The sequence below is a fragment of the Pholcus phalangioides genome, unplaced genomic scaffold (genome assembly GCF_987345545.1).
Source record: "Pholcus phalangioides strain wild (caught in Gottingen) unplaced genomic scaffold, Ppha-v1.0 ptg000003l_1, whole genome shotgun sequence".
Lineage (NCBI taxonomy): Eukaryota > Metazoa > Arthropoda > Arachnida > Araneae > Pholcidae > Pholcus > Pholcus phalangioides.
The window spans coordinates 28,787,814-28,806,696 of NW_028301596.1; the positions used below are offsets into that span (position 1 = coordinate 28,787,814).

General features: G+C 37.8%; 1 protein-coding gene across 2 annotated transcripts in view; it reads left to right on the forward strand.

Annotated features, from left to right (window-relative positions):
- Positions 1-18,883, forward strand: part of LOC149088360 (putative phytanoyl-CoA dioxygenase) — an 84,185-nt gene that overhangs the window by 15,819 nt on the left and 49,483 nt on the right. Inside the window, exons 2-3 of one of the 2 annotated variants that reach the window (XM_089247401.1) lie at positions 6,597-6,701; positions 10,622-10,846. In XM_089247401.1, the coding sequence (XP_089103527.1) occupies positions 6,597-6,701; positions 10,622-10,846 (330 nt within the window). The remainder of the gene's footprint in view (positions 1-6,596; positions 6,702-10,621; positions 10,847-18,883) is intronic. The other variant, XM_089247412.1, reaches the window with a different exon arrangement.

Sequence of the window (18,883 nt, forward strand, 5' to 3'; positions counted from 1 at the left end):
ACGACCGTTTTGTTCGGGTGTGTATGGTGCCGTTGTTTCCATCAAGATGCCTGTACGAGCAAGGAAATTGTTGAACTCGTTATTGATAAATTCAGTTCCATTGTCAGTTCTGACTGCTTTGACAACATGTTGAAATTTGTTTTCACAGAGATGAACAAATTTTCTGAACTGTTCAAACGCATCACTTTTGTGTTTTATGAAAGCAACTGAACGATAGCCTGTGAAATCATCCTTAAAAAGAATGAAATAATTTGATCCTCCCACCGATTGAACAGACATCGGCCCACAAAGATCACAATGAATTAGTTCACCTGGGATAGCCGATTTATGTTCCTTTCTTGTGAAAGATAGCTTATGTTGCTTTCCATACTGACAAGCCTCACAAAAGAATTTTTCGGCATCAGAAAAATTAATATTTTCTTTCAAAATATTTCGTTCACATAGCTCTTTAAGAGCCTTCATATTTATGTGACCAGTTCTTTCATGCCATAATTGCAAGTCGTTGTTACTTGTAATGGAACAGCTGTCGTATGGTCCGCCACTTGGCGATTATTTGGCGCCACACATGTCTGATGGCCCGACGAAGAGTCGCCAAGGCCGTCAGACACTACGGACGCCGAAAAAAAAGCGTGCAAAACATAATAGAAACCACCAAGCATAAAAATATAAAAAAATATCAGTTAAAAAAAAATTACACCTGGCCCATTTTTTTAATAATAAAAAGATCGGGGCATAAGGAATTCCGGGCATAAATATTCCATGCATTAAAACTAAAACCCGGACCCTTTTTTTTAAATAAACGGATCCGGGCATGTTGAATAAATAAGTAAATATTCTATGCATTAAAACTAAAACCCGGACCCTTTTTTTTAAGTAAACGGGTCCGGGCATGAAAAATTCTGTAGGTTCATTTTAAATAATAAACCGATAAAACAGAAGGCATGGCAATGGATGAATAACTAATAAATACAACGAAATAATAAAATGGTATGATACAACCTGAGCAGTAGATAATCCAAATAACTAGAGCTACAGAAGGGAGGAATAATAATGAGAGAGAGAGAGAGAGAGAGACGCGCTGGAAATGGAACAACGGCTGCTTAGAATTTTTGAAAAAACGCGGTGAACAAAAGAAAAATCCTGTTTGTTGAAGCTAGCGCCATCTAGTATCACCCAACGAAACCGGAAAAGTGTTAAAAAATACGGCAACCCAGAGAAGCATTATGACGGTCTTGGCGACTTATCGCGAGAAAAAAGTCGCCAAAGTCGTGGCGGACCATACTGCATCTGTTCCCTTGTAATATTTACCTCATCACTAAATATGACTTTGAAAAGCATTTTATACAAATTATTTGCAGTGCGAATACCTTCAGCAATTAATCTATTGTCATTATAAATTTTCACATAGTGATTTTTTTTAATTATCTTCATGTTCCTGGCAGCCAGTACACCTTCCGACAGTACATTTCTTTTTAGACCAGGGACATATAATACTTCATGGATCTCCCCATTATTCCATGTACCATTCACGAATTTCTTAATCAAAACCTTACCTTTACCAAGAACGGGTAATTCAGTGTTGTTGCCGAGCTTAATTTGACCATCTGCCTCTTGATAATCACTAAGACACTTTTTAATACACGTCATGTGAGCAGATGCGCCACTGTAAAGAATCCACTCATTTTCACCTGATTGAAGAGCATTGGAGACACTTTCAGCACTGAGCAAATCATGATTCACATCGGTAAAATTGGACGCACCATCATTTTCGGACGAACGACGATTGAAGTCGTGCTTTCGTTGTTTACATTCGGAGGCATAGTGCCCTTTCCTTCGGCAAGAATAACAGATCACTTCCGACTTGTCGAGACGCTTTCCGGATTTTTTATGACTCTGAAAGTTCTTTTTTTTTGACGAATAGTACTTCTTCGGCTTAGAAACTGAGACAAACGCAGTTTCACTCTGTTCGTTGCGCGAAATCGAAAGCTCTTCATCGATGAGACGTGCAGTTAGATTGGCGACGGTTTGTTTACTTGAATCCATAGACAACCAGGCTTGACGAAAGTTCCTGTATTTTGCGGCAAAGTACTTAGAATTTTCGTTGTGATTTTAACATCACTCACCTCTTCACCGGCATCCGTGATTTGACGAGCGAGGTTTTCAACTTTCGCTATATATTCCACAGCTGACTCGTTGCTTTCCATTTTCAGCTGATGAAATCTGTCCAGCAATAACATTTTGTTGAAGGCGGACTTTTGCTGATAAATCGAGTCTAGTTTGTCAATCATTTCTTTTGAGGAACGACAGTTCTGCACCAAGGATATCTGGGTCATCTCCATCGCCGAGGTGATAACGAACATCGCTGTTGCGTCAGCTTTCTCCCATCGTGCGAGGGCACGACCTGCATCCGGTTTAGCATTCTCGCCTACAACCACGTCGTAGACTCCTTTAGCTTTCAATGCACAGTTCACCAAGAACTTCCATTGGGAATAATTCGAGCCGTCGAATTTGTTGATTGACGAAATCTCAACTGCAGCCATCGTGGTAGTCGAAACGTAAACTAACGGATTCGGAAACTAGAACTTGTTCACAAAGAACATAAATCCCTGAAAATTTACAATTAACTTATCGACAGGGTCTGGGCCCATAACCTGTGAAAATTATGAAACTAATTCATAGTCAAACACATTGACTGGGCGCAGGGAATCCCGTTATATAAGTTTAATTGTATAGAGAGATAGACAGATACAACCGTACAGTATGGCTGCGTAAACAAGACTGATAGTTGCCGCTCATATCAGAAGTAAATTGTACAAGATAAACAAAACAGAAGAGTTGCCATTCTGTAAACCAGCAGAATATAAAACTTCAACAGATCTGCATGTTCAAACCGGAACCATGAAAGCCCAAATTTATCGGGACATCATTCTGGAGCAACATGTACGTTTGTTTAGGGGTGCCATGGGCGCAGAATTTGTGTTTATGGATGACAACGCCCGTCCTCACCGAGCAAACATCGTAAACGAATGCCTTGAATCTGAGGATATAACCCGTATGGAATGGCCAGCATTCTCACCTGACTTGAATCCGATAGAGCATGTGTGGGACATGCTTGGCCGATTAGTTGCAGCACGTCAACCACCTCCTACATGTGTACCGGAACTTCGGAGAGCATTGTTTGCTGAGTGGAGTGATCTTCTCCAAGATCAGATCGATAATTTGATAATCAGCATGCCTAGGCGTTGCACGGACTGTATTTCATCGCATGGGAGACATACAATGTATTAACCATCATACCAACGCAACCATGTAATAGTAAGTTTTTGTAAAGGAGATATTTTTTACAATTGCTCCAGGGAGCGAAAATCGTAGTTTTTATGAATGGTATCATACATACACCATCGTTTTTGTTCTTTATCTTTTGTTTAATAAATGGGCTTTATGAATAAGTAACGTTTGTTTTGTTTCTGAACCTTTATTTGCCGGAGCTGGCATTATCCTCAATTTGTGGACATGAGTGTACATCTTCTAATGGTAGATGTGCTAATGCTGCACACATGCAATCTTATTTCTTCATTGATCGTGTAATCATTTACCAACCCTAAGGACTATACGTGGCGCCATAGACATTTCATCCGAAAATTTTGGTTAATGTGAAGAGTCTGTCTAGAGCCTTTATTGATGCAATTTCAAAATCTACAGTCACTCATTGAGGATTCCATCTGGCTTCTTTTAAAACGTAAATAGCTTTGCATAAGTATCCTCAGTTTTTTTTTTCAAGTAAAGCAAAAACTATAGGCACTATTGTGACTTCTTCATTATTCCTACTTATGTCTGCATGAATCGTACACAACTGATAAAACTGCTCACAACAACTTTTAAAAGTCCAATCTGCGAAAAAGTTCTTGAAGCTTTGAAGACCATTTCGGCCTTTGTCACTAGCAAATACTATAAATCTACATAAATCTATAAATACTATAAATCTATAAACGTGATGGTTACAAGCTTGCGACACTGACTGTACAGCAGCCCTACAATCTTTTGCACGCGAGCGTCATGGTGCTTGCCGAAGCTCAAGAGTTCTCGATCCTTAGTGCTCGTGGCATCAAGTCTTTGACTATCGAGCAGTTCAAGTTTCGTTAATGAATGTATCTCGAATTTTTGCAGATATTCCTTGTATATGCTGCATGTTGTGGATTGAAATACAGTATATTCTCACTAATCCGACACATATCAAACCGGAGTGTGCCGGATTACCGAAATCACCCGGATATTAATTGAAAAAGTCCATTTAAATAATATAAAATTATTTGCAAAGACATGCAGTGACATGATTTCCTCATCTGTGCACGAAGAAACCACGCCTAAAAACACCGGATTTACACCATTCTTCATGAAATTGACTTAGCACAAACTGAAAGCTTAATTAACTCAATTAATATTAATAAGCCAGCAGGAAGTTGGTCTGACACAAAGACTAAGATTATCTAGCGTCACCACTCATCATTAATAACCCATTTGATTAATAAATCCCTAGATACTGGAATATTTTATAATGAACTAAAAAAGTCAATTGTTACGCCTATATACAAGAAAGGTAACAAAGAGGACATGAGCAATTACAGACCAATTTCGATTTTACCTATTATGTCGAAATTATTAGAGAAATGGGTAAAACAACAACTTATATAATAGTTATTTACACTCCATTACTTACTACTCACATCATCAATTTGGCTTCAGGGGGAAAAGGAATACTGAAATGGCTATGATTGGATTAATGGATTATATACAAAATAAAATAAATAAAAACCCAAAATTTAGCAGCCGTATTTATAGATATCAGGGAAAGCGTTTGATACGGTAAACTGGGATATCTTATTGAAAAAACTAAAAAATATTATAGTATGGATGGCTCCCGCTCGATTGCTTCAGATCTTTTATAACAGGCAGAAGACAGACCGTTACAGTAGGCAATGCAATAAGTCGGGTAAGAGCAATAGATACAGTCGAACTTCAGGGATTCATTCTGGGCCTCTATACGTTTTCCATTTAAATTAATGAAATTCATAATATCAATATTTCCGGTCAACTTTGTCTGATTCGCAGATGATACAGTTCTGGTTTTCTCCAAAACAACTGAAGAATTGATAAAAAATTTGGAAAAAGTTATCTATAAATAAAAGAATTCGAAATCTATATACGACTTAGGCTAAATGCTAACAAAACTAAATGGCTTCTTTTAAACTTAACAAAAACTCAAATACACAGTCAGATTTAATGAAATTTCATGAATGTAATGCCTTTTTTTCTAATACTATACATGTTCATACATTGAAAGAGTACTGCATTACAAATATATTGGAATTATTATTTCGGCTAACCTAAAATGGAAAGATCATACCAATCAAATTGTCAATAAATTAAGAGCAATTACAGCAATGGTGTTTACTGATTATCATGCCACACCCAAAGTTTGAAAGAATATTTTTTTTGCATGCGTGTTCCCACATATTTTGTATGGATTATAAGTTTGGGGGGGGGGGGGACACATAAAAATTCAATCTATACTATAAATCATCTTTATGACTGCTTTTGATGTGAGATTCTACAAATCAACAGTTCACATAATAGAGTATAATTAATCCAATTTAATGTACGTCAACTTTATTTGCATAAAGTTTTACTATTCATGTATAAGAATCCAGATACTGATTGGTACCCCAGAGTGAATATATAAAGAAGCACTATGAGAGATCACAACATCTATATCATATACCATTACCTAAAAAAACAATTTTTAAAAAATCATGTTTTCTTGCTCCTAGAATATGTAGAGAATTTGATGTTATTATTAGACAGCAAAGCAAATCATTGTGTATGTTTAAGAAGTTATATGTTTGCTATAAAAAATCGCATACTCGAAATAACAGATATTGAGCGGTTCGTTTCATTCGATGGTTAATGAATTTGTAAATTTTAAGGTGTAAAATTTGTATATATGTTTGTTGGGGGAAAATATATCTGTAATGTAATGCATCAGACTATAGTATAACATTTGAAAGCAATATATTTGTTGTGACTAGTCTGCAGCTAATGTAGTAGATTATACTTTTGTACGTTGCCGAGAAATTTCCTATTAATTCATTAGTACGACCTATGGAAGGTTATTTATATCCCTTTGGATCGAAAAGTGCTCGTTTTTAATTTATTCTGTTTTGTCCATTGTGCTGTTTGTTCAATAAAAAAAGAAATCTCGTATCTTCTATTTCGCCCCCCCCCCCGGACCATTCCATCGCCCACTAAACACTGATCTAGATCGTCTCTCTGGGCGGTTAAGCAGGGTTCACATTGGCGCGATGCAGTATACACAATTCGACGTTGATCGGTAAAAAAAATTGAATTTCAAGTTTTTTAACCGTCGAGCTGCATCGCTTGCCGTATCGTCCCAGTGTGAACGCTGCTTTACATATGTACGCGATACATGGATGCAAGATTTGATTAATACCTACTTCATGCTGTCTCTATTGATATTTCAATCAGCCTTGTATGCGTATAATTTTTTGTATATTTTGTAATTTTTTGTATCTCAACAGTACACTACCTTCTATCATGAGCACGTGCTAGTGAAGGAATCGGGATCTTCGAAGGAAACACCATGGCACCACGATCAGTCCTACTATCCAATAGATGGCGAAAAGGCAAGTAATGCAATATTAACACAACAATCAGTTGATCACGGTATTACTGGTAATGAGTTCGTTGAAAATTTCTCTTAACATAAAAAAAAACCCCATTATTGTCGACAGAATTTTTCTTTGCTATTTCGTAGAACTTCAAAAAAAAAAAAAAACAAATTTACTTTGGAGGATTGTGGAGGGCGTTTTACTGGTCCAAAAGATCCCAAGTTCGGCCAATAGAGTCTTTCAGACTCATTTGTGTCATTGCCCTCCCCCCCCCCCACTAAGCAAACCCATAAGGTTACATGTTTTATCCTAGATTCTCCCACACTGCTTCCCCCAAAGGGCAATGTCGACTGCTTTGAAGGAAATACTGGTTTGTATGAAGATTATGTCACTTTTCACTATTTATATGAAGGACAGTTGTCAGACCTAATTCAGTCAATAGCTCATATACACTAGTTGGTTTCCTGTGGTTCCCAACTCCTCGAGGCACGAATGCGAACCGATCTTCCCGTTAAAAAGGGGACGCGGCACGTGCCACAATTGGCGTGCGAATGGTTTTCAAAGGTTAAAGAAATTTTGTTCCGTTTTTCACACGATCAAAAAAATTCTATCCAGCTTTAGCATAATTTTTTTTTTAAACTATATATATATATATATACATTTGCTAAGATAGGCACTTTTAAAATAACAATTATGTGATGACTTGCTGTTCAATTCGATTATGCTGAGTTTTCATCTTTGCTCTGGACGTCTTACATGTACGAGATTCAGGATCGTCAGCATGGAGGACATGCATTCTACAAAACAATTACATTTTATATGATCCATGAATTCTTGGGTCTTGTGGGAGGGGGGGGGGAAAGCAGGGCCGCAACTAGGAGGGGGAGCAGGTGGGTCTCGTGCCCCCAGGCGCTAGACCCCAGGGGGTGAAAACTTCATTCTGAAACCTCTCCTTCAACATTACAAAGGGGCGTCAAAATGCGCGCTTGCCCCTAGTGACCAATCATCTAGTTGCGGCCATGGGGGCAAGCATCCTGAGTCCTCAGGTTATGGTGTCTATGCTGAACATGGTGTAGGTAAGAGGAACTTTTCTACCGATACCGGCTATACATACAAACTCTGCGGTAATCGAATTTATGACTTGAAAATAGAAACAACTTAGAACTAAAAGAATAGTGACAAATTGAACATTTTAACGGAAATAAGAGCACAGCCGAATAATATTTTACAAAAACGAATAGAATGCTAGTGTCCCGTAAAAACAGGACGTGTTAAAATTCGTATAGTTGTACACGTATCGGAAATAATCTTGATTTTAGAACAGCTTGAAAAGACAAATTATTTACCGTTCGAGACAGGTTTCCGTTTCATAGAGGTGCACATAAAAATATATGCAGTGATTTATTTCTATCGTTTACGAAATTTTTGAGAACATCGCCCTAACGTTTATAAACTAACAAGTTCTAAACAGACACATGCATATTATTATTTTGAATTTCTTAGTGTTTGCTGTTCCAAATAACTATACACTTGAAGTATCATATTTTTAAATGCACTAACAGTTAAACTTCAATATAAAACAAACATTCTCCTGAATAGCAATAAAATGAACACTTCCTTTTACAAACTTGAACATTTTTTAATGCAGTGAAACCTCGATATAACGATATTTTGCGGACCAAGAAAAAAATTCGTTGTAGAGATTATCGTTATATCGAGATTATGCTTACGTATGATCAAATTTATGCTATTGTTGTCATCTCTTCTACATCAACAGTTAATACCATCAGAAAATGTGCTTCTATGTATTTTTTTTACCGCAAAAAATTGTAATTGATTAATTTATTATAAAAATTCACTAACATGCATTGCTCGTGTAAGGAAGTTTACCGCACTTTCGTGTCTTACACAAAAAGCAGCAAGACCAATAACTTCTTTTAGCTTTCGGTGATGTTTTAGAGCAAAATCGTGATGTTATCAGATACCTTCAGAAGAAGGAAAACAAGTGATGAAGTTAAATTTAAAACGATTTTGAGCAAAATAATAAAAAAAATATCATTTTATGTATAGCGGTTTCAAAAATCTCCTAAAAATATCGTTATAAGGGATTTATCGTAGTAAAAAATATCGTTATATCGAGTATCGTTGTAGCGAGGTTTTCCTGTATTTAAAATAAAAATTACATAATTGTATACCATTTTAAAAAAAACAGTGACGATGAGATCGACAACCAAAAACGTTTGTGAAAGAAAGATTCTACATATCTGTAACACTTATATAAATTTTGTTTTCTTACGTCTCTATATGAACTTCGTTTTTGTGTTTGAATTCAATACGCGTTTCTTGTTGCTGGTGGCCATCATCTCTATACTGAACGAAAATCTCTGCAATAGCCAAAACGCGGTATCGCTAAATCGTGAACAATAATTCAGTCTCTCTCGCGTATTACTCTCCCAAAATTATCAAACTTTTTACCCGAAATATATAGGAACTTCTTCTCGAACCCGAACTAGTTCAGATAAATAATAAGCATTCATCGTTTTTCCAACAAGTGAAAGAGTTCGCCTAACAAAAGGGGGGTGGGGATCAGAACGACTTAACTTTCCCCTCATCCAAAGGACAAAAACTTGCACGTGGCCCAAAATTATTTTCGTTTCAGCAGTATTTATAGATACAAATAGACTAAATATGCCTTCCGTTTCCGAGTTAGACAGTTTCCGTCCTAAAGAAGTTTCCAATGATTGAATAAACTTTAATTATTCACAACTTTAATTATTTGTTTCGTTCAAGACAGTTTCCGTCTCATACAGTGTCCGTCTTAGACAGGTTTCAGTGGATTTTACTTAACCGTACATGCACCTCTCGTACAGATTCCTCTGCAGAATTTCTTACGAATAGGTATACGTCGGAACGTGTATGTGTGTATACATGCATAACCCTAACGTGTTAAAGTAGTTGGAGTTGTGCTTGTTCTGTGTTCTTGCTGGTACTGCCATCTCCCTTCCATGTTTTGAAGTGAAGATGTGGTAAAGGCGTGAAATTTTTCATGTGATGCATCAGTTCGAAGGTTTGCTGTTCTCTGAGGAGAGAGTTTTTAAAATGTGAGACAGGCTTGAAAACGCACCTCGAAGTGGGAAAACCACAGAAAACCAACTTCAGCAGACCACCACTGTGCCGCAAATGGGATTCAAATCTGGATCCTCACGATGCCCACACTAACGTACAGTGGCAAAAAAATGCCCCATTTGAAAGCCAGCATTCTTCGGCAGTTGCAGGGATTAGTTGCGTTCGTTTCTGGAAAACACTGTTTTAACGAATAGAAAAACCATTAACCAAGATATATAATCTCATTATGTACGAAAATTTTTTGAGTTTCGGAGCCACATATCGACGAATTTTTGTACGATATTATTACTTCAGTGAAAATTCTGTAAAACGGCAACGCGACACTTCTTCTAGTGTTATTGCATCCCATCTTTTATGATAAATAAAAAAATATATAACGATAACTTTTTTCGGTCCCTTGAACATCGTTATATAAGATTTGTTATTTAACCCTTTAGGCGATGAGATTCACGCCTCCTTTAAAGTCTCTTATTTTAGCATTGGCAAGCCCAGATATTTTGTAGAGCTGATTTTTCAATGTATATAATACTCTTCCCTATTTTGAAGGGGTTTTAGTGATTTCTGCTGTGTCGCTAAAAGCGTTAATAATAATCGGTGTGGTATAATAACAATACTAATAACAATACAGAAATTGTGAGCGCATCATCTGAAGTAGAGCTCCCTGAAATAACTTTATAAATTTAAGCGGCTGTGGCGCGAATTGTGTGACGTTTAAACCCGTAGAACGCCCTCCGCCCCACAACCCTCGTAGTTTAGAGGAAAGCTTAATTTTCATAGCCCCGATTTTCTTAACCATTTGTTTTCCGTAGGTGTGTTCAATTTGGATGCCCGTAGATTACGTGACGGAATCGACATGTCTGAGGTTTGTCATCGGATCTCACAGATGGGGATGGTTTCGTCCAATAAAATTCGCCACCAATAACCCGTACGAGATGATTGATGGCGTCAACTCGACATCTATCGATGCGTATAAAACTGTTCCGAACATTACCGATGAAAGCGGCGAATACAATATAATTAAATGGAACCTGGAGGTATAAAGAAATCACCTTTTCTTATACTGATGATGTAAGGGTGGTGATATGTGTAATTAATTGAGGAATGAAATTAACTGCACTTTAGTGTGGATGCAATCTGCATCACAAAACGGGTACTTTCCCTTAAGTATCCGTTTTATAGTGGAATAGTAAATCCAACGGAGTTTTTACAACGATCAATTATCGTTTTACTATTCGTTCATTAATTATGATATACACTGGTGAAATAAATTAAGAGAATTTGCGTATTTTATCGAATTTCATGAAAAGAACTGAACTGAATGTAAAACCACTGCTACTAGACAAAAATGCAAATCTTGTACGTCAAATACGTAAGCGTACACGTGTGTGTAGGCGCAGCCAGTAGAGAAACAGGCTTTATAAGCGCGCGTAAGTTAAGACGCATTTCGTTCGCTAGCACACCTCGGCGAATTTCTTGGTGTTATTTTGCAGCAATCGGTTAATTTCAAATTGTAACAGCAAAAATGAGTAACCACCAACGTTTAGATGATGGAATGAGGTGGCGAATTGTGGGCTAGAAGCAGGCCAATCTCAAGTCCAGATTTGTAGAGAGTTCAATTTAACGCCCAGCGTCGTGTGTAACTTATGGAAACAGTTCCAGGATACCGGATCCATCGAGAGAAAGCCTGGGCAAGGTCGTCCAAGAGCCACGGCGGCCAAAGAAGATCGCCATTTGTCGATTATAGCGAGGCGTAACAGGAGTGCTACAGCTTCTCAGCTCTCTCGTGACTTGTATGCAGCCACAGGAACCCGTGTATCAATGGTGACTGTTTCCAAAAGACTTCATGAGAGAGGGTTGTTTGCAAAAAGACCCGCTGTTTGTGTCCCACTCACTTCTACGGACAGGAGAATCCGTTTATCATGGTGCAGGGAGCATAGAGATTGGAGTATGGATCAATGGGCGACCGTTCTCTTCACTGATGAGTCTCGGTTCAGCCTAAGCACCGATTCTCGCCGTACGTTCATATGGAGAGAACCAGGGACCCACTACCTATCCTCCAATGTCCGCCAATCGACCATCATGGCGGAGGAGGTTTAATGGTCTGGGCAGGCATCATGTTGGATGGCCGCACACCTCTCCATGTCTTTGAAAGAGGCACTGTGACTGGTGTGAGGTATAGGGATGAGGTCTTGGAACCCTATGTTCGCCTTTTCAGGGGTGCAGTTGGCCCTGAGTTCATTTTAATGGACGATAACGTGACGCCACATAGCTGTGGCCTCATAGCTGTGGTGCTTCTGCTCGACGATTTTCTAGAGAGCGCGGATATTTGCCGGATGGATTGGCCAGCCAGATCTCCAGACCTTAACCCTATAGAGCATGTCTGGGACGCTCTGGGGAGGGCAATTGCAACTTGCAACCCCCCTCCGGGAACCATCCAGGGAATGAAAGCAGCGTTGCTGAACGAGTGGGACCAATTGCCACAGGAAATGATAAACTTCCTTATTTCAAGTATGAAATCGCGCTGCGAGACCTGTATATCTGTAAGAGGGGACCATACCCCCCTTTAACCCATTTTTTTTGTTTATTCTGCAACTGCTGTTTCATACCTTCCGACTCCAACGAGTGTTATGCACGATCATGCATGTGTATTACACACAATTATTGAATGGTTATTTGTTTTGTATTGCATCAATGTATGTACATATCAAATTTCATTAAAATCGGTACAGTAGTTCTAGAGATAATCGACCAAGTCTGCAAATTCGCTTAATTTCTTACACCAGTGTAGTAAAAGCTAATTAATTAAATATTTATTAATCAATGGGATTGTTTTCGCAGATGACGTGAAGCTAATGTGGGTAGTCGGGGATCAACGCGATAAGGAGTTGCTCTAGACCAACTTAAACAGGATTGGAGCATGACGTTTAAAGTTGCCAAGTACATGGTCGCCCATTTGGTTACCGTACGTTTGGAAAGTGATTGTTGAGGCCCAAAATCATTGTTGTCCGACAGTTTTTTGCCCATTTGGGGCACTTGCCCAGCTCTGACGAAATTTTAAAGTAACCTATCGTTCAAGTCGGGGCCCCATTTGGTATATATGCAAAATTTGGTGACGATCGATCTAAAATTGTAGATTTGTATAGAGAACACACACACAGAGACAGACACACAAAAAATCAATTTCATATACGGGGTGATTATAAAAAAACTATCCCGACATATGGGACCCTAACTATCATACTATTCACAGAAACTGAATGAAATTTTGGCATAAGGTATTTTGATGTATGCGCTCAAGAATGATATGGAAAACAACAGTGTCACTCTAACAGTTACGGTTACAGTGAGAAAATTTCGAAAATATCAAATGGCAAGTTTTTTGTATTGGAATGCGATCTCCATACTGAAAAACACTAAATAGCGTTGGAATGGCACCTGTAGTACGAAAATCCCCGGAGCTAGGCAAGGAAATAGTAAAAAGGACTTTGCCGTGCACCAGAGCATTAATGTTCGTTTCATTCGTCACACCGTTTCTTCGGCTGAGATCCCAGCCTGATTAGTCCTCCACAAGGTCATGTGGAAAATTTGTGAAACACAATAAAATGCTTTATTTTATGCTGCTTCTATCTCTGTCCTTATTGGTTGTCCTCACTTTTAGCCTATCTACCGCCGGTGATTTTCATGCTACAGTTGCCGTTCGAACGCTATTTAGGGTTTTTCACAATGGAGATCACATTCCAATACAAAAAACTTGGTGTTGCCATTTGATATTTTCTCACTGTAACCGTAACTGTTAGAGTGACACTGTTGTTTTCCATATCATTCTTGAGCGCATACCTCAAAATACCTTATGCCAAAATTTCATTCAGTTTCTGTGAATGGTATGATAGTTAGGGGCCCCATATGTCGGGATAGTTTTTTTATAATCACCCTGTATTTTGGCACTTATACAACAAGGATAGTTTGAACAAACAAAAAAAACAATTTGCAAATAATATCAACACGAAACAATCAGCAAGACGTCTCAATATGGAAAAAAATAAAGAAAAAACAACGCACACACACGATCTGTATCCAAGTAAAATATTTAGATTTTAAATTAATCGGGAACAAGGCTTATTCACTGTATAGTGATCGAAGTCTGACCACGCCAATGAGGTAGTTAAAAATATCTTTCATATCGACATTTCTCAGACTTGGCAATTGATTGAGGGAAGAGGACACAGCGTCACCAAAATATTTTCTTCTGCTAGTCTTAAATGTAGGGCAGTGGAAAAATACATAATTCCAAGAGTTTCTAGTTGATTTAAATTACAATATGTACAGTTGGTATCAGAATTTATAGTAAAAATAATTCATTAATCAGAACAGGGTTTCTTCCAAAACGCAATTGTATTAGTATTCTTTTGCATGTAATTTTAGATGTGCTCAATAGGCAGTCCTCAACTTCAAAATTATTTTTTACGGTGCGGTAAATAGTGGAGCGATTACATATTTGAAGAAATCACATATCTAATTGGATACTCTGTGAAATTAGTGTGTCCATTAGAAATGGGAGTTGCGGCTTGTGAACAATGGGACCATTAATCAGTAGCTAAAGCCGGTATCATCGAAAATTTTCCACACTGAAGATAACCAGCTATTTTTGCTGTTTTCGGGTGTACTTGAATAGTTATTAAGGAGTTTGAAGAGACATAAAACTTAGAAATCTTGCATTGTTCATGGATAGAATGCGTCTATAAAAATTCATCAATAATTTTTTCAGTATTATTGCCACTCGCGGCTGCCCCAATTCGATTCGAAGCATATAACTAGATTTAATTGATGGCAAACGCAATAACTTTTTCACAAAAAAAAAGAAAAAAAAAAAGATGTAATGGATGTTATTTTTACTTTTATAAAAATGGGCCATGTGTGTGATCTTTGAATAGCGGATTTTGTCTTTGCCACAAACCTAGTTTTTGCTAGGCCAAATGAGCCAGATGACGAGAATGGGACACCCAAGTAAGTATAATTATTGATTATGGGTGGGATGCAGTTTAGAACCCCTTCAGAAAGTGGCCAACTTCGGACATTGACAGTCACATAAACATATATATGTATATGCGGTCATCGCACGATATAACGACCGCCTCGTCCCTTCAAAATCGACGTTATAGTGGGAGGGTCGTTGTATCGAAAGTAAAATATATATGGTTGCCGTTCTATGAAAACATTTGGGTCTTCCCACTGGTCGTTGTAATGGAATGATCGCTATAACATGAGGTAGTTATAATGAACGTCGACTGTATATATATATATATACACGGGGTTGTAACTATATATATATATATATATATATATCGACTGCCCGATAATTAAACACATGATTCCTTAAGAAAAACTAATGTCAAAAAGTGTTTTCCGTTTTAGGATCGTCAGAATATTAAATGTAATATAAAATTTTGAACTTTTGTGTTTTTATAACGAATGAAATAAATGAAATGAAATATTCAATCACGTTAGAAACCAAGTTCGATTGTCTTCTTTCACGATTGGCATTTTTCCTCTTCGTGAGGATTAATGTTATAACCTTGTTATTACGTAGTAAATTTGATCAATATATAGGCAAATTGATCACCAGATTTGTAAAGTGTTTGCCAAATGACTTTTTTTTTTTGAAAAATTGTTTTCCCAAAATCGAGACTTATTTGCCAAAATGTGATATTTTTCTCACCTTCACTATTAAATCAAATTTTTTGAAGGAAGGGACATACAGGGTGTAGTGTTTATCTTGTATATAAATGTGAACAAATCTACAGTTTTAGGCCGATCGTCGCCAGATTTTGCATATATACCAAACAAGACCGGGATTCAACCGTAGGCTACTTTAAAAGTTCGTCAGAGCTGGGCAAATGCCAGAAATGGGCGAAAAACTGTCGGGCAGCAATGGTTTTGGGGCCTCAACAATTACTTTCGGAACGTTTACTTTGGTTACCGTGGTTCCAACAATGCGTTTCAGACGTGTATATATGCCTTTACAATGGTTTGTCACACTTTTAATTCTGTTACTATAACAGTTTATTCCTTTATAACGGATTGTAACTTTTCCAATCTTCCAGTAATTAAAGAAAACCCGGGAAGAGCGCCGGGTATTTCTGCTAGCCTATATACAGGGTATCCTGTATATAGGCTTGCCTTTATCTCATCAACCGCCCATCGTAGAGGTATAGTTTCAATTTAAAAAATGCTTAAAAGGCGTTTGAATAATATTCGTTGCACAAGCTGGACGTATGACGTCGCTAACAACGGAGGACAACCACTACGACGACAAAATTGGGAATAAAAATGTTTAACGCCAGCTGATGAACTCAATGCTTGCCTCAAATCATCAACACTCTGGCACGAAGTTAAAAAATTATCATTTTCCACTAACATGCGAGTTCAACCGAAAAATGACTCAGCACTGCTATCATTTTCACGTCAGTTGATCAAACTTGGCAATAGAAGAATTCCCGTAGAGGCCCAAGCACTGAACTCATTACGTTCCCAAATGGATTTTGCCAGTTGTTAAACTCAGTTCAAGAACTTGCAGACAAAGTCTTCCCAAACATTGAACAAAATCACCGAAACCATGAGTGGCTTTGGGAGAGAGCGATTCTGGCACCGAAAAATGACAGTGTGAACAAGATCAACGAAAAAATTCTAAAAATTATTCCGGGAGACTCCACATCTTACAAATAGATGACACTGTCACAGATACAGAGCAGACAGTTCTGTATCCTGCAGAATTTCTGAACTCCTTTGGATATTCCGGGTGTGCCACCACACAATTTGACCCTCAAAGTCGGAGCACCTATAATGCTTTTAAGAAATTTGGAGACACCGAGACTCTGCAATGGCACCAGACTCTGCGTGAAGGAATTGCACAATTACATCATCGAACACCGATTCTAACTGGATGTGCCAAAGGAGAAGACGTCTTCATTCCACGTATCCTAATTATCACTTAGAAACGCCATTCACTTTAAAGCGATTACAGTTCCCGATTCGTTTAACTTTTGCCATGACAATCAACAAAGCGCAAAGCCAGTCGTTAGCAGTGGCAGGTATCAACCTACTTGAGCCCTGTTTTTCACACGGACAGCTTTTCGTCGCCTGTTCGCGTGATCCAAAAATTTGTACATCTACACACCAGATGGAAAAACAAAAAATATTGTGTATCCACAAGCGATTGCTTCAAGTTTTTAATTAAAATATTTAAAAATTTAAAAGTAATTTTTTCGTACATGATGCAGATTTTTTTTTGATTAGGAATTAATAAGCTATATATACGTATATAAATTTTTTACGGGACGGGCAACGTCGCCGGGTATCAGCTAGTATATATATACATATTGTGCGTCTTTTTTATGCTGTCGGTTTCATCAGATCACACGTTGATGAATAAAATAAATTTATTGGGTGTGCTTGAATGGCCTCAGCCTCTAGAATCCAGAAGAACTTGAGCATTTTTTCAGATGTCGTTTCATTCAATCTGCGTATTTATAATGAGGTGGTTTCCCCGGGCCTCTCACAGCAGAGACGGACCTCAGGCTCTCGCCGTTCTAGGCACTTCCGATTTGTCTGCCCCTATGAAATGCTCTTATGATTCGTTTCCTTAAATTTTTTCCCCCAGAAATCATGTTCCCCCCCCCCCCAGCTGTAAATTTTCGAAATGAAAGACATTTTTTAGTAGTTGTTCTTTTAAATATGGTTTTGAGAATTGCTTCATACACACTCTCATGACATAAATGGAGATCCCGTAAAATGTTTTATATAACTGCATTTCTTCGCCTTAAAATTGGGAAAATTTGTGCGTGTGTATTGCAGAATTACAATCAAAAGCTGTAGCGCAACCGTTCCCCGCCCCTGCCAGTTAGGCTGGTATCTTTGCCCCCCCCCCCAATATCGCATTATAAAGTATGCAGAACAAAAACTATGCACAGTCGTCCCGAGCCCCAGGGCTGGTACCCTTGTAGGAACCATGATCGGTCCAAAATACTCGAGGTCGTACGCATTGCCCTAACTAGCCTATTTGTTGAAGGAAGCCTTGACCAGGACCGTCTCAACAGCATGATACTCCCCCCCCCCCCGGGACAGGGCCGAAACTAAGGTTTTTTGAAATTCGATAATTTTGCGAGAGTGTTCATTGTTCTCACCTAACATTGCTGCCCCCCTAATTTTACCGCCCAGGGCAGTTGCCTCCCCAACTTTGCTAATTCTGGCCCTGCCCCGGACGAAGGGGTTTTGTGGGGTCTTTTTTGAGCCAGACTTGATTAGAAACACCCAATAACCAAGGTACATTCTGAATGCCGAAAATTTTGACAATATCTCATTGTCACATGAGGCCCTTCCGTATATTTCTTTACATTATAAAATTGGTGAATTACTAATAAATGACAAAAATTCTCTCATTTTCATGATTTACATTTACGTAGCGAAAAAAATAATTTCAAAATTGACTTAAACTGAAGAAATAATTTCAAAGTAATAAAATGTCTTCAATTATTTTGGCCCTCTGATTCACAGGGTTCCCGTTGGCCCATTGTACGCCGAAGTAAGCCGTTGTTAATTGCCGGAGTTGTTCGCCCGTGGGCTTCGTGGAGAGTTCTGGTTTTTCTCACAATGTTTTATAGGTTGAATACCCTTGGATATCAAACAGTTGAAGTTTCTTTTCCTACAAATCAAACAGTAAAATTAATTTTCACAACACAGTGCAGTTCGAGGATTGAGTTCAATACATTCTTGATTGCTTTTGCAAATACATTAAAACCTGTCTTCAATATAATCGCAAGGAACCGAGATTTTTTTCCGTTAGCACAGGTTTCCGCTTAATAAAGGTTCAATTGATATAACTTGTGAAATTACGTAACGATCTCTTAGGTAATTGAAATAACGTATAAAAATAAATTAATTGAAAATAAATAATTTAAAAATAGATGATAAAATTAATTATATTTAAAATAAATAATTTAAAAATAGATGATAAAATTAATTATATTTAAAATAAATAATTTAAAAATAGATGATAAAATTAATTATATTTAAAA